This window comes from Mustela putorius, unplaced genomic scaffold (genome assembly GCF_011764305.1).
Source record: "Mustela putorius furo isolate JIRA1106 unplaced genomic scaffold, ASM1176430v1.1 tig00003834_pilon_pilon_pilon, whole genome shotgun sequence".
Classification (NCBI taxonomy): Eukaryota; Metazoa; Chordata; class Mammalia; order Carnivora; family Mustelidae; genus Mustela; species Mustela putorius.
Window position 1 is genome coordinate 20,058,922 of NW_025421987.1, and position 15,691 is coordinate 20,074,612.

At 34.1% G+C, this 15,691-nt stretch overlaps 1 protein-coding gene across 2 annotated transcripts in view; it reads left to right on the forward strand.

The window, feature by feature from the left end:
• Nucleotides 1–15,691, forward strand: part of EPHA3 (EPH receptor A3) — a 360,792-nt gene that overhangs the window by 87,046 nt on the left and 258,055 nt on the right. For both annotated transcript variants that reach the window (XM_004777946.3, XM_004777945.3), the window contains exon 3: nt 10,356–11,016. In XM_004777946.3, the coding sequence (XP_004778003.2) occupies nt 10,356–11,016 (661 nt within the window). The remainder of the gene's footprint in view (nt 1–10,355; nt 11,017–15,691) is intronic.

The window sequence follows — 15,691 nt, forward strand, 5'->3', positions numbered from 1 at the left end:
GAAAATACCATCTTAATCAACCCACTGTCTCCTCTTAACCTACATTTTATCTCTGTTTTTCTTTGTGATGAGCGTCACCACTACACCTATTGTATGTGTTCCTGTGTGTGTTTGTATATGTGCTTACTCTTTGATTACTTGTTTTCTTTCAAGTAGAACATAAGCTTTATGAAAACACTGTGGCTTTATTATTATTTTTTTCATGAAGGAGAAGAGGTCCCCAGGACATAGAAGAGTACCTGGACTACAGTAGTATTCTGTGGAATAAATGAATGACTGTCTACTGTTAGACTTACAGACACATATTTCTGTTTTTAAAATGTAATATTTCCAAAGGCAGGAAACCATGACTTTTGCATCTTTATCATAATGTAGTACCAGAAAACAATTTTGTCACTTGTAAGTGCTTGATACATAATTATTTTACTTCATTATCAGGTAAGAACTATGTAACCACTTATTAACTATCAATATCATCTATTAAGCAAGTGAAAAATCCTATGTGAAACGATTATTATCTCTATGTAGATATGGGATAATTGGCATAACACACTGATCAGTATGGAGTAAAAGCATAATAATATATATTTTTAGTATAATTTACTAATTTAATTTATTTAATATATATTTTTATTTTATTAAACTATTGAATATGAATGGGACACCTGGGTGGCTCAGTTCGTTAAGCATCTGAGTTCTTGGTTTTGGCTCAGGTCGTGATATCAGGATTGTGAGATCAAGTCCCAGCAGGGTGTCTCCTTAAGATTCACTCTGCCTCTCCCTCTGCCCTTGCCCCCTAAAAATAAATAAATAAATAAATAGATAAATCTTTAAAAAATAGCATATGACTGTTAAAATGTTATTCAGATAGATTATATTTTTATTTTATTTAATTTATTTTTTTTAAAGATTTTATTTATTCATTTGACAGACAGAAATCACAAGTATGCAGAGAGGCAGGCAGAGAGAGAGGAGGAAGCAGGCTCCCCACCCAGCAGAGAGCCCGATGCGGGGCTCGATCCCAGGACACTGGGATCATAACCTGAGCCAAAAGCAGAGGCCTTAACCCACTGAGCCACTTTAAAAAAGAATAGTGAAAGGAATTGAAAGGCAATGTCTAATAAAATTATAGAAATACATGTAGTACTTGGTAAAGTGTGGAATATTATGAGCAAAACTCTCACTCCATATAGAATAGCAAATTTATCATAGATAAAAGATAGCAGACTCATTTATAATAAAAATATGAAGTAGTCCAATATTCAGTTAACTTTTGTCATTTACTATATTTATTGAATTTCAAAACAGTTAAACAACTAAACTTGTCACAAATTTGATAACCTTAAATAAATTTGAAGAAACACTAGAATAGTAAAAAAAAAAAAAAAAATTGGAAACAAGGAAAGTTTGAGTTTAAGAAAAGAATTGTATTATTTTATAAGGAAAAATATCTGTGTATTCTGATGACATTTTCTGTTAAATTAGTTTTATTTTTAAGATTTTATCTATCTGAGAGTGAGCAAATGGGAGAGAGAAAGCGGGAGCAGGGGAGAGGGGCAGAGAGCGAGGAGCAGTTTCCCCACTGAGCAAGGAGTACAACGTGTGGCTAGACTCCAGGACCCTGGGGTTTTGATACAGACTGAAGGCAGCTACTTAACCAACAAGCCACCCAGACACTCCAACTTAGCTTTGGCAGAGTAATAAATAATATTTGTTTACTGCTTCCTGTGTGCTGCACACTATTATACCTATTTTAAATGGATAGTCCACTGTTATTTGCATCTCCAGAGTTTGCTATTTTTTTTTCCATTTTATAGATCTGTAAATTAAATCATAGTCTGTTGAATCTTCTATTAAGTAGCAGAGCTAGGTTTCTAATCCAGGGACCCTTTGTCCAAAGAGTTTAGACCCTTAATCTGGGTTCCCCACGATACTCAATGGAGAAAGAATTTAAAAAGTCCCTTTGAAGCAAGGTTGCCCTCCCTGTGGAAAGAACTGAAGAAAAAGTCTGCAACTTTAAAATCATTGCTGTAAAGCAGCTTACATTTCAGGGAATTGCTCTCAAGAATCATACTTAGTGTGTTAGAAATGAACTTAGTTATCTGAAGATCTATAAAACTTAGCATATGTTTTACAGTGACATGAGTTAATTTCATTTCCGTCACCGTGAGTGCTCCACAGGTATATCGTAAATTGCTATGAATTACTGTGGCTGTGACCCATTATCATAGCAGGAAATTACATGAATCTCACAACTGATATGAAATGTACTGCTGTCACTGCTATGCATTAATTTCTAAGTAGTTGGCCATTTGTAATAATTCTGTAAATGTCCATCTTAGCACAGTTTTCAGTCTAGACAAGTTAAGCCAATGTGCATGGAATTTCCCCGCATTATTTCCAAGCAGTTATACTGAATTCTAAAATTACCTTTTTATTGGACAATTTCATATTGAACATTTTTCCAAGAATTGGAAACATGATAGTTTCAATGTCCTAGTCCCTAATATTCAAAAGAAATTTATTCCATAAGGAGTAAAGTCATTTGTATATATATAAATAAGACCACAGAATGAGAAAACCTCTGATAAATATAAATTATTTTTTCAAATTTTGTGGAATAGGTAAATGGTTTATTAAATTATTTTTTAACCATATTGACCTCTTTGCTGAGATAAGTTTTAGATAATGGTATCCTTCATGGTTATTGTCCTAAGAATAACATATTTACAATTATGTCTCATATTATAAATAGAAGTATTTCACCCTTAAAATCACAACTGTATAGTGTAAACTACACTTTTCTTGTATATCCTTTGATATTGACATTTATGCCCTTGTAGAAAAAAATAAATTCAAATAGAAGGCTTAATTGAAAACTTTTGACAATGGTGAATTGATATAAATTTCCCCATAGTAAATTTTATATAGTACATTGTATCTGTTGCACATCATTTCCTGACTAGAAATTCACTTTTTTGGTAGACTTTTAAGGATTTTTATTTGTTCTTGAAAGTTTTTTTATTGCCACCCCACCATCTCCTAGACTTTAAGACTCTTATCTTCATCTTCCAAAATTTTGTCACCATCTATTCTAAAAATCTTTATTATAATTCTGCTGACACATAGCTCCTAAAATTTCATTCCCCACTTTTTTTTTAAAATTGCAAAAATGTTTATAAACATGGAGTTTATCTAACTCACTAGGGCCACTCTTTGAGACATAACTATACAAAATAGTGATTTTTAAAATTCAATGCACTATGTACCCAAAAGCATACTCCTGTGCTTTTTTAGTTATTTAAGTTTAATATTGGGCACATTTTGTGATATTTAATTTTAATAAACTTAGTAAATTGGGTACTTGGTTTTAGGCACGAGCTAGATGTTTGAGAGGGGAGATTAGCCAAACCAGAGACTGTGTAGAGGAGAAAGAATAATGAATGAATAAATCAGTGACCATGTCTTTTCTTTGAAGGTTTTGTTTATCTTTTTGAGAGAGAGTGCTTAAGCACAAGCTGGGGGAAAGGGCAGAGGGAGAGAGAGAAGCAGACTCCCTTCTGAACAGGGAACCTGACTCAGGGCTCAATTCCAAGACCCAGGGATTATAACCTGATCTGAAGGTAGGCAATTGACCAAGTGAGCCACCTGGCTGCCTCAACCACATCAGATTCCTCATATCAGAGAGATAATATGATAACTGTCTTTCTCTGATTGACTTATTTTGCTTAGCAAAAACTTACATCCTTTTATAGCTTCTGGAAAATATTCAGTGTTACATTCATTCAGTAGAGGTTGTTGTCTTAAAACCTCCCTTCTGAATCTTTGCAGTGGCTTTTCTATAGCCCTCTTCTTTTCTTTGGAGAATCAGATCCCAGTCCAGAGCTAACCATGTGCCTCTTTTCAGTGGTTACTCACTGTAGCAAATAAAGACATGGCATGCTGGGTGATATTTCCACATTGGCTGAGGTTTTTCTCTTCTAAGTAACTGCCCACAGACTACTGCTCAGTGTCTGTACTGAAATCCATTTCCTTAAACAGATTCAGTTCCCACACACTGTTCTGTTTGCTCACACTTAATGGTTTCCCACAATTTTCTTTATAGTGGAAACCCTTCCTTTTCCCACAGCTCCTTGCCGTATCTTGAAGAACAAACATATCATCATTTGCCTTATGCAACAAATACTTCTTCCTCTCTCTGTCCAGCATCAACTTCTGGATACCAAAAATCACATGTAACTTATCTTTTTATTATCCATGATTTCTAAACTAAGCTTTACATAAAAATATTTAATAATTTAATAAAACTTCTATGAGAGAGGCATCTTAGAAGATCACAAATCACCACAGAAAATCACAGTAAGAAACTACCAAACTATAAAAAAAGTAACAGGTCTAAAACTAGTTTTCTTGCCTTCAGGAGAAATACATGCTTGAAGGTAACTCTCCCACACAGTTTAGATCTTTTTATAATGCACACACTTTGCATTTACCACTAAATGTGAAATAGAAGAACACTATGATGAAATTTACTTTATTTGTTATAATAGAATCTTACAAATCTTTATAGGAGGTAGATGAGGTTTTTCAGGTGAGTCTCTGTAAACCATGTCCAGGACTTGGCAAACCTAAAATCTTCAGACACTTGGGATGAGGGCTGAGCAGAAGGCCATTCCACAGAGAAGAGGAAGTGCTATCTAGAAACTTTAGACATCATTTCCTAGGAGATTCACGTCTTGGAAACTGGCATTGGAATATGCAGCCAAGTCAACTAGATAGTAGAGGTGAATAATCCAGTTGGCAAGGGACATAGAAAGTTGCTTCTCAACATTAGGGATACATTAGAACTGCCTAAGCAATTTGCAAACTATTAGTTTGAATAGATACACATGAAGCAATAGTTTTAAAAAACTCCCTGGCTAAGCTTTAGCTGGAAATAAGAACTATCAACATAAGGAAGTAGATAGACTGTGAGGTCAGAAATATGGCACATTCGCCTACAGGTGAAAGATGTGACAGCCGCCCTGAGAGCTCAGCACAGTACCATTGACTTCCAGCTGGAAAGAAAATGACCAAAATCAAATAGTGGAGCAGAGAACATGCTGGTTCTTGCCTCAGTTGAGAGGCTTAAGGAACTGAGAATTACTGAGATTGAATTATGAGGTACTAGCTAAAGTAAACACAGAGGATCCAATGTTGTCCTTGTAGGGGACCCAAGAGCCACCCCCTTCACCAACAAACTTTCTGAAGGCACTGTCGTTAACAGCCTGCTGCTTATTATAACTATAAAAAGTACCATGGTGCATCCAATGTTCCTGAGAATTCTGCACAGGACTCATATCATCTGGGTCCTATCTCTTCATCTCACTCTCTGAAATCTTTTGTTGGCTTTCCTTATTAATAATCTCTGGCCAGGGGTACCTGTGGCTCAGTCGGTTAAGAGGCTGCCTTTGACTCAGGTCATGATGCCATGGTCCTCGGATGGCATCCCTCCCCACCCCGCATCAGGCTCCCTGTTCAGTGGGGAGTCAACTTCTCCCTCTCCCTCTCCCCCTGCTTGTGCTCTCTCTTTCAAATAAATAAATGAAAACTTTAAAAGAAAATAATCTCTGGCCTTTCATTCCTTTCCTTTTTTTTTCAGCTCTTTTCAGTATACTTGACCCAAAGTGGGAAGTTGTCCTCTCCATTTAAATAAGGCAATTCTAATTTGATGGTAATAAACTTTTTGCAGGATATTTAGGGGTTGAAGGTAGCTGGGGGAGTGAATAGTAGTCATTTTATAAAGACTGCCAGCCATATCATCCCAGGCATTCCCCTTTTGGCCATTTCTATTCTTAGACTAAACAAATGCTGGTTTATCATCTACCTGATGTTGGTTTTCCAACATCAAATCCCCATCTCTCTCCTCAATTCCTGGTTACAAATGTAAACCTCTGATTTGGCCAAAAACTGACATCGACAACAAGAAAGTTAAAAAACAACAACAAAAAAACCCCAAAAAAGCCAGTTGTATACCTCATTTTTTCCAACTGTTTTACCTTACTCTACCTTTTTATATAATACTATTAGAAATATATCTGTGTGTGTGTGTGTGTGTGTGTGTGTGTGTGTGCTCTTCAGATCAGAATGGGCTAAAAAACTATTTATTAAAAAATGGGGATATGATGATTTTTGTAGATATAGCTGTGCCTTACACTTTGTAGTGACATTTTTCCTGTGATAAGTGGTGATACATATCCATGGTGAAAATGTTGATGCATAGTAAATGTTCAAATATTTTTAGGATGACCACTGAATTTTGAAATGGCTGTGTGTGTGAACAAAGGGGAATAAACATGGGACTACAAAACATTAGGGGAGAAAGAATAACATGAATCAACTTAATATTACAATTACTGAGTGCAAGATTAGTCATCATTAGCATTTTGCAAAGTGCAGCATCATCTGTTTCATATTAGCCTTCGAAATGCAAATGTAATATTATAAACATAAGAATATTGGTGATCATTTTCTCTTTATTGTCATCTGTAAATTTCTAAGAAATTGGCTTCAAATCTTATAAGGTAAATCATGAAAAGTTCTTTTTCTTATTTTTTAAGCATTTCCCAAACTGCCTAAGCACTAAACATACTGCAGGTTCTTAAAGAAAATGTAAGAATTCTCCTCATTCCCTCTATGCAAGTAGCTAAAAATGTATCCAAAAGCATAATTGATATAGAGTATAAGTCCATAATTACTATAATTGTGATTTATCAGAATGATAGTTATTAGGTTAAATGCTAACTAATTATTTGAAAAAAATGTGTTTTCCTCCAAAAATACATGTTTCACTCAGTGATGAGGAACTTTTCTATCTAGAAAAATACAAATTGTCTCTTTTGTATCCTACATGTGTTTTGATAGTGGGGAGGTTTACCTTGTCTCTGCTTCTGCGAATAAGTTTCAGAATGACCTTTTTAGGGATAGGAAGTCTGGATACATGATTTTCTTATGGTTGTAATAACTTGGAAAAAGAAAACAAACAAACAAACAAACAAACAAACAAGAAACTCAGTTCTGGCCTGTGTGGTCTAATAATTAAAGCTCTGAATAAGAATTTGGGAATTAGACTAAACATCAGAATTGGTGATTTGGGGGAATTTAACCTTTAGAAAAAATTTGACTTCTTTCTGGTTCTGTCCCCCTTCTGTTGAAGATAATCTTACTGCTGAAAATCCCTTGCAGAGACATTTTTATTTAATTAAGAAAATAAAGGAAAATATGCTTTCTTTGTACCACCTGATTATATATGTCACCAATTCTGTATGTCACCTTTTTTTTTTTTGAAGATTTTATGTATTTATTTGAGAGAGAGAGAGGATGAGAGAGAGAAAGCATGAGAAGGGCGAGGGTCAGAGGGAGAAGCAGACTCCCTGCCCAGCAGGGAGCCCAATGTGGAACTGGATCCTAGCAGGATCATGACCTGAGCTGAAGGCAGTTGCTTAACTAACTGAGCCACCCAGGTGCCCACTCACCCATTTTCTTTTTTAAACCCAATTTTTCCTTAGGATAATTACTATGGCAATATGATATTTCTAATAATTTATGAACATTACACATTAGTTCTTGGAGTAGGAAGAATGGGTAAACATGGGCATTCTTTAAATTTCTAAAGTGTAAACATTACAGCCACAGCTTTAATTAACGATTTCTGTTGCTGCTACTGTTGAGACAAATGCTCATTTAGGGATGTTATTTCTACTGTCTTCAGCCCCAGCAAATGCTAGGGCTTGGGAGTTGTTGTTTTTGCAAGTGGAGTGAGTAGGCAAACCACCAACACTTACAAGCAATATGGTCTTCTTTAAAAATTAATGAAGTAATAATTGTTCTTTGCAACCTTTTATGTGCAAAGCATGATAGTGCTGTTTGCATTATCTTCTTGCAATGTATACCTCTGCATTCAAGGACTTGTGATAGCTTGCCAAATCAACATTGAGAGGAAAAATGTTAAATGACAATGAGACCTCCATAATTGAAATCGCATTTTATATCAAATTTTGAAAAATGGTCATCACCTTCATTTGATATCTAGTAAAATAATGTTAATAGCAGGAATATTTACAACCAATTCATCAGTTGAAATACAAACTCATATCTATTCGGATTTTTTTAAAAAGACAAAAAAAAAAAAAAAAAACCCTGAAAAGCCTTGACCTAAAAAATTTTAAGCCAGTTGATTTATTTTTAAAAAATAATATCCATGATCTAATTTTCTGTAAAATGTCCATGTAAAGCATTTATTCTCTGAATGGAGAAAAGAATTCAGAACTCATTTCTAATGGGTTTCACAAGGATTTCAGTTATATATTTATTTACATAATTAAAATATCTTCTATTTTAAGAGGTTTATATTTGCACTCCCTTGAATGAGTCCTATATCTATTATGAGAAAAAATAATTTTATACATCTCTCAAAAGATGAAATTGTATGCTGCAGATTATGGAGGCTATGAAGAGGTTAGCATTCATCATGGATTAAATTTATAAATGCATAAGGCATTTAATAAAGGTTGTATAGTACATCTGGGAGGGGAGAAAAAAGAGAGGGAAACAAACTATAATAGACTCTTAAAGACAGAGAATAAACTGAGGGTTGATGGGGGAGTAGGTTTGGGGGGTGGACTAGATGGGTCATGGGGAGTAAAGAGAGCACTCGTGATGTTGTACATCAATGAATCACTGAATTCTTCTCCTGAAACCAATGTTGCACTGTATGCTAACTAACTAGAATTTAAATAAAAATTGGGAAAAAAGAAAAAAATAGAGATTATATACTATAGAAAGCTTTTTAAGAATGGTAAGGGTATGGACAGCTTCAAGGAGAAAAGAGTATGGTCAAGTTGGTGTTATACCATAAACGAAAGAAGATCTAATATGGCTTTTGACAACAGTAGAAAAGTTCACTCTCCAAGAACGTAGTATGTGAAACATGTAATTCACTAATCTGCATTCAAACTTTTAGAAAAACATAAATGGATTTTGGAATTAGTTTTTGGAAGAATGCCAATACCAAACTAAAGAGTTTGAAGTTATTTGTGTAGACAATGCGCAGCCCTAGAAGGCTTTGAATTCAAATATAACATGACAAAAGAGAGATTTTCCTGGCAGCACAAGGCAAAATTTGGCATGGCAAAAAAGTTGTAGACACAGATAACAGAAACAGCTGGTCTAATAGTTGCCGAATCATAAGCAGGACCACAAACCACGTGATGCCAGCTTAAAAGCTTCCCAAACCTATTCAGGATCACAGAAAGCAGTGCTTCTCTGAAAGACTTCCTGGAAAGTCTTGAAACTTTTTAAATGTTTTTTGCATTGAAAAAAACAGCTGCTATAATAACAAAACCCCACATAGCCACTTATTTCTTGTTTGTGTAAAATTCAATGTGAATAAAAGATACTAAGAACTGAAATGTTCACTACATTTACATCTTTTGTTTTCTGCATATAACTATTAGATTTTATTTTGTTAGCAGAGGGAGGCATGCTTGTATTTTTACTTCAAATTCTCTTTTGTGGTACACCAACATGTATTCCTTGAAATGACATTAAAAAATGTCATGTTTGGAGATAGATGGTAAGGACATCATTTAGATTTACCTAATTTTGCCAGATACTGATTTTACCAAATTCTAGACCAAATTGGGAAAAAATGAATAAATGTTTATTTTAGGCAGCAGTATTTTTCATTTTCTTTTAAAATAAATAAAACACAAAACCATCCATACAACAGAACCATTTCATAGTGTTATTTGAGATAACTAATTTGACATTTTGATGTTGGAATATTTGTCTAGGTATAATCAATTGCTAAGCAACTTTTTTTTTAATTTTTTTAAAGATTTATTTATTTATTTATTTGACAGACAGAGATGACAAGTAGGCAGAGAGGCAGGCAGAGAGAGAGGGGGAAGCAGGCCCCCCCCTGAGCAGAGAGCCCGATGCGGGGCTCAATCCCAGGACCCTGAGATCACGACCCGAGCCGAAGGCAGAGGCCTAAACCGCTGAGCCACCCAGGCGCCCCGCTAAGCAACTTTTTTCCTGAATATCCCACAAACCACAATACAATTCAAATGTATTCATCAACATTATAAATTACTTAGTGTCAATGAACTCAGAGAACCTTGCAAATAATAAACCTACATAAGAATGTTACGGAATTGCTTCATGTCATGATCTTTAATGAGTAACACTGAACTTTATTAATTTTGTATATCCTGTGATTCCATTAACACCCTCATTTTGTGTTCATTATTATTCGTTATGCTTCACTCATTAATTCTGCTTCTCATTTTTTTTTTCCTCCTTTGATGCTTCAGTGGGAAGAGATCAGTGGTGTTGATGAACATTACACACCCATCAGGACTTACCAGGTGTGCAATGTCATGGATCATAGTCAAAATAATTGGCTGAGGACAAACTGGGTCCCTAGGAACTCAGCTCAGAAGATCTATGTAGAGCTCAAGTTCACTCTACGGGACTGCAATAGCATTCCACTGGTTTTGGGAACTTGCAAGGAGACTTTCAACTTGTACTACATGGAGTCCGATGATGATCATGGGGTCAAATTTCGAGAACATCAGTTTACAAAGATTGACACCATTGCAGCTGATGAAAGTTTCACCCAAATGGATCTTGGGGACCGTATTCTGAAACTCAACACTGAGGTTAGAGAAGTAGGTCCTGTCAACAAAAAGGGATTCTATCTGGCATTTCAAGATGTTGGTGCTTGTGTTGCCTTGGTGTCCGTAAGAGTGTACTTCAAAAAGTGCCCATTTACAGTGAAGAATCTGGCTATGTTTCCAGACACAGTACCCATGGATTCCCAATCCCTGGTGGAGGTTCGAGGATCTTGTGTTAACAATTCTAAGGAGGAAGATCCTCCCAGGATGTACTGCAGTACAGAGGGTGAATGGCTTGTACCCATTGGCAAGTGTTCATGCAATGCTGGCTACGAAGAAAGAGGTTTTATGTGCCAAGGTAAGAGTCTTCTCTATTTTCCTTATAGTGGTGTTGCTTAACTGTGAGTTTATTATCACTGAGTAACTGAAAGAAATGAACCCAGCCTGAACTCATTGGCAGCAAAACATGCCTCAAACTGAACAGTCCATTTATAGACCAAATTTATCTCACTTGATGTGTTGATCCACAGTTCACTCTAGAAATATTAGCAGTGTTTGACTATGTGGTTCTGGCCTGTACCCCACGAGAGGTGTTACATATGCTATTTTTAAGTTTTGTCTTCTATTTAATGACTCTGGTGTTATAATTCTAGATCAAGTGAAAGAAAAAAAAAATCTCTCTTTTATGTAAAGGAAAGAAGCACTGGCACTCAGGTAATCTAATTTCAACAGATTTAGATTGACTATATGTTTTTCTATTTCACAGTGGTATGTTCTTTATTTTTATAAAATACAGCATTCAGTGATGTCTGTATGTCAAATACCTGTTTACTTACAATGCATTAGTGCTTTAATAAAGATTATTTTATTTAAAAATACAGGGTTTATGCCTTAGTGTTTGATGTATAAAAGGTTAATTTTTAAAGAAATTATTTTGTTTCATGGTTTGGCCCTTTAGGCTGCCCAGGAGAATATCTGTACCACATTTTAGGCTGGATGTATATTTGATACTTAATACAGTAGCAAAGAATCTGAACAGTTACCAAGATGACTTTTATTAACACTTTCTTTGTATTTGAAATAAAATTAATTAAAAATAATCTTTTTTTTCATATAAGATTTGATATATCAGATGAAAACTTCCACTTAATCCCCAAATTTGTTAGTTTCTAATTAGGCAAGGTTTGTGTTTAAGAACACACTGAAAAAAAAAAGAACACACTGAAATTTTTTTTTTTTTAATTTTAGGTGTATAAATATAAGGAGAATTTAACTACTTAGTTTTGGGAATCTGGTCTGTTTTAATACCTATGTTTGCTGTTATACTCTGAAAAAGGAATTGAATTTGGTGTTCTCTTTTTAGCCATTCAGTAATCTCATACCATGCAACAGAAATGAATATACTTTATACATTAATTAACCTTTCTAACAATGTAAATGGAACATAACATTTTGTTTTTGGCTATAAACATAATCTATGGAAAAAGCTTAATGACAGCAAGGGCTACACTCTAGTCTTATACTTCTCCATGTTATTTAGATCCTTGGCAAATGCCATCAGAAATATCATTATTAAGTATGGTTTTGAAAGTTCTAAAATTGAAACAACATGGTAGATACTACTCTTTATATACATGAGTGGAGAAAAATCTCGGTGGCCTTTATAATCCACTTTGAATCATATCTTGTCTCTATGTACTCTTTATGTATATATAATATTTGTGAAAATTATTTTAAATAAAATAATAAGGACCTAACTCAGGAAGAATTTCAAAATTAGCCATTTTTTCTAATTTGGTCTCTAAGGAACCAGTCTCTGATATCCACACCAGGAGAGAAAGAGATATGTCTACTTCTCAATAATATGTATCAATTTATGTAGAACTATCTCCTAAAATATGACAGTGGGCAAGAAACTTAATCATTAGATGTTTGGATTTTAAATAATTTTCATATGTTATAAAATTTTATTGAAACATAAATAGAAAAATAAGTATTGGTGAAGTAAAAAGAATCACATAAAAGTCTTAGTAGAAATAAAGCTTACAGACTTATGTTACATACTATCTTAAGGATAAACTAGTAGAAGAATAAAAGAGTCATATGAAGTTATAATTCAGAAACTTCATAATAAGTGAGAATTGCTTTACTTTCAACCTCATTCTAATTTACTTAACTACTTTTTAAACTACTATGATATTCAGTTGTATTCCAAGATCACTCCTAGAGATAGGATTTAATTAATTAATCTTTAAATTTTGTGTGAGAGAGCAAGAGAATAAACACAAGGTGGGGGGAAGGGCAGATGGAGAGAAAAAGAGACAGAATCATAAGTAGGCTTCTTGCTCAGCATGGAGCTCTCCATGGGGCTTAATCCCATAACCTCTACTCTGACCTGAGCCAAAAATCAAGAATAGGACATTCAACTGACTTAACCACCTAGATGCCCTTATAGATAAGGATTTAAGTGAAAGTTTTATATTCTTGAAACTTGTTTGTTAAGTTGAAGGATGTCAACAGCACCTTTTTCATATAGTAATGCAATATCATCACAGACTTTCTCTCTCAGCATTTAAAAATACTAGTTTCAGAATGAGATACATATATAAAAATAGCCGATTGTTTTAAGACAAAGATCTTGAAGATAATAAAAATAATTGTAGTAGAATTAGAGATTGCCCTTGAAATGGGATGTGATTGTAATTTAAAGGGGAGGATTTTTTTTTTTTTTTAGTGATGCAGTTTAAAGGGGGAATATTTTCTTATAGTTATGTCTTGACATTTGCTGATGTTTCCAAGTGATTTTTGGTTTCCTTTCTTTTCACAATCACAAAGACTTTGTATATTCAGATTATTAGACAATGTGTTGAGGTATTCTACTTTCTTTTGATTTACATATTTAACAAATATTTGTTTAAATATATTATTTTGGGCATTACTATACTATGTCTTAAAATTTTAGAACTCAGGAACTCAGGAACGAGATTTATTCTGTATCTTGTTCTTGGCTATAATTTTGCTGTTGTTGTCAGTGATGGTGCTGGTGTTTCTTATGGTGGCTATGGTTTCCTTTATTAGTTTTTAATTTTTCAGTTGGCTTTTTGGTAAACTTGTAGGCTGTCTGAACAGCATGCTAGGACTCTCACTAGTCAACATTTTAGCAGCCGTGCTTCTGTTTAGGCACAGAGAAGAGTGGTAATCCTCAGAAAAGAAGCAGATACAAAAGATAGCTAAACAAACTTCCTGTATTTCATGAAATCAGTTTTTATTTTTTTAATTTTTTTCCAAAAGGATATTGTATCATCCTTTTTTAAAAAAATGATGGGGTAATACCTTGATATACCCACTATTTGGAACACACATATAGCTAGATTTTAAACATCTCAGCATAATCTTATAATCCAATGATAAGCAACCATAGGCTTTCAGTTGCCTAACACAAAAGAAAACACGACTCATTCACTTTATTTAAAAGAATATTTAATGAGTGTCTATTTCATTCTAAGTATTGTATCAGAACTCAAAGCCTTTTTTTTTTTTTAATGTTCATGATTTACTAGATGCTAGTGTATTTATTTGTTAAGTCATGTCTATGAGCTATCTTATTTACCACCCCCCTCCAAGTAACTTACAGGCATACCTTATTATTATCTACATCTTAAAAAATGAGAACAAAGCTTTCACAAGTTAAATATCTTGCCATAGTTTCTTTAATGGGTGAGTGTTGGATTAGAGATCTGAAACCAGGCAGTCTGATTCCAAAGGCTGTCATCTTAACCTCAATCCACATTGCTTCCCTATGTTTTAGTCCAGTGGTGACAGAGACCAAGAAACCCCATAAGACACAAATTCTACTGGAAGTAAGAGTACAGTACATTGAAGAAGGAGTAGGACCACAGTTGAATTGGCATAAAGTAACCCAAAATCTGTTAATATAAGGTTTAATATAAATCAGTTTATTTCTCACATCATTCTGCTTCTAGAATTTTTAAAAAGAAGAGCTACTAGTCAAAATGTAATATTTTGGAAAGACTAATTTTAGTCTGGATGATATGTATAAAATCTGGATATATACATCACCAGTCATCTTAGATATACAACAAAGTCTAACAAATTTAATTCAATAAGTGTTTTTGACTATCCATTAGTACAAAGTAATAATGCACTAGACACAGGGAAACATAGATGGATTGTATTTACCTTACAGGGGCTCAGCATCTCCTGTGAAAGACAGATACATAAATGGATACTTTTAATGCAAGCCAGACCAATCAGTCTTGCACCAGGGGTACAAAAGACTTTGGCAATGTAGGGGAAGGAGAGATAATTTTGAGTATTTCCAAATTCATAATGGGATTTTTTCATTAATGATGAAATGCCTTTGAATGAGAGATTTTGATCATCTTTGCTAGCATTAGAAACTTTTGGAGTAAGGAAAAGAGGCTAACAACCTTATATAGCTTACTCATTACAGACAATAAAGTTTATAATTTGTTTATTGAATTTCAAAATGTGTAGAAGTACCATTAGAGTTTTGTGTTCTGAGCTCGTTCCGCAGGGAGGTTTTGTAAAGATTTCATAGCCAGGTCATTTTCTCACTTTAGTAATGAAATATTCTGAACCATTTATTCCACTCTAGATGGATAACTGGGACAGTTAAAGTTTGGTTAAGTAAATGCTGAGGATATGACAATATCCATTTGATAGGAAAAATATATTGATGAAGACACTTCATTGTCAAAAAATTCACCCATCAATTTCATAATTATAATTGAAACCAATGTTGTCCTTTACAGAACCAGAATTCTAACCATAGCATTACACTTTTCTTGTATATAAATGAAAACCTTCAAAACAGTGCACTTTTCCTGAAATGAGGAAAAGAGTGGGAATATATTTTGGCTATTTATTCAGTTATTCAACTATTATTGAGTCTGTAGTATATAGTATGTACCAAATCCTGTGTTGCACACTAAAAAAACAGAAATGAACATTATCCCTGCTAAATTAGTTTGGTTCATATTTCAAAAATC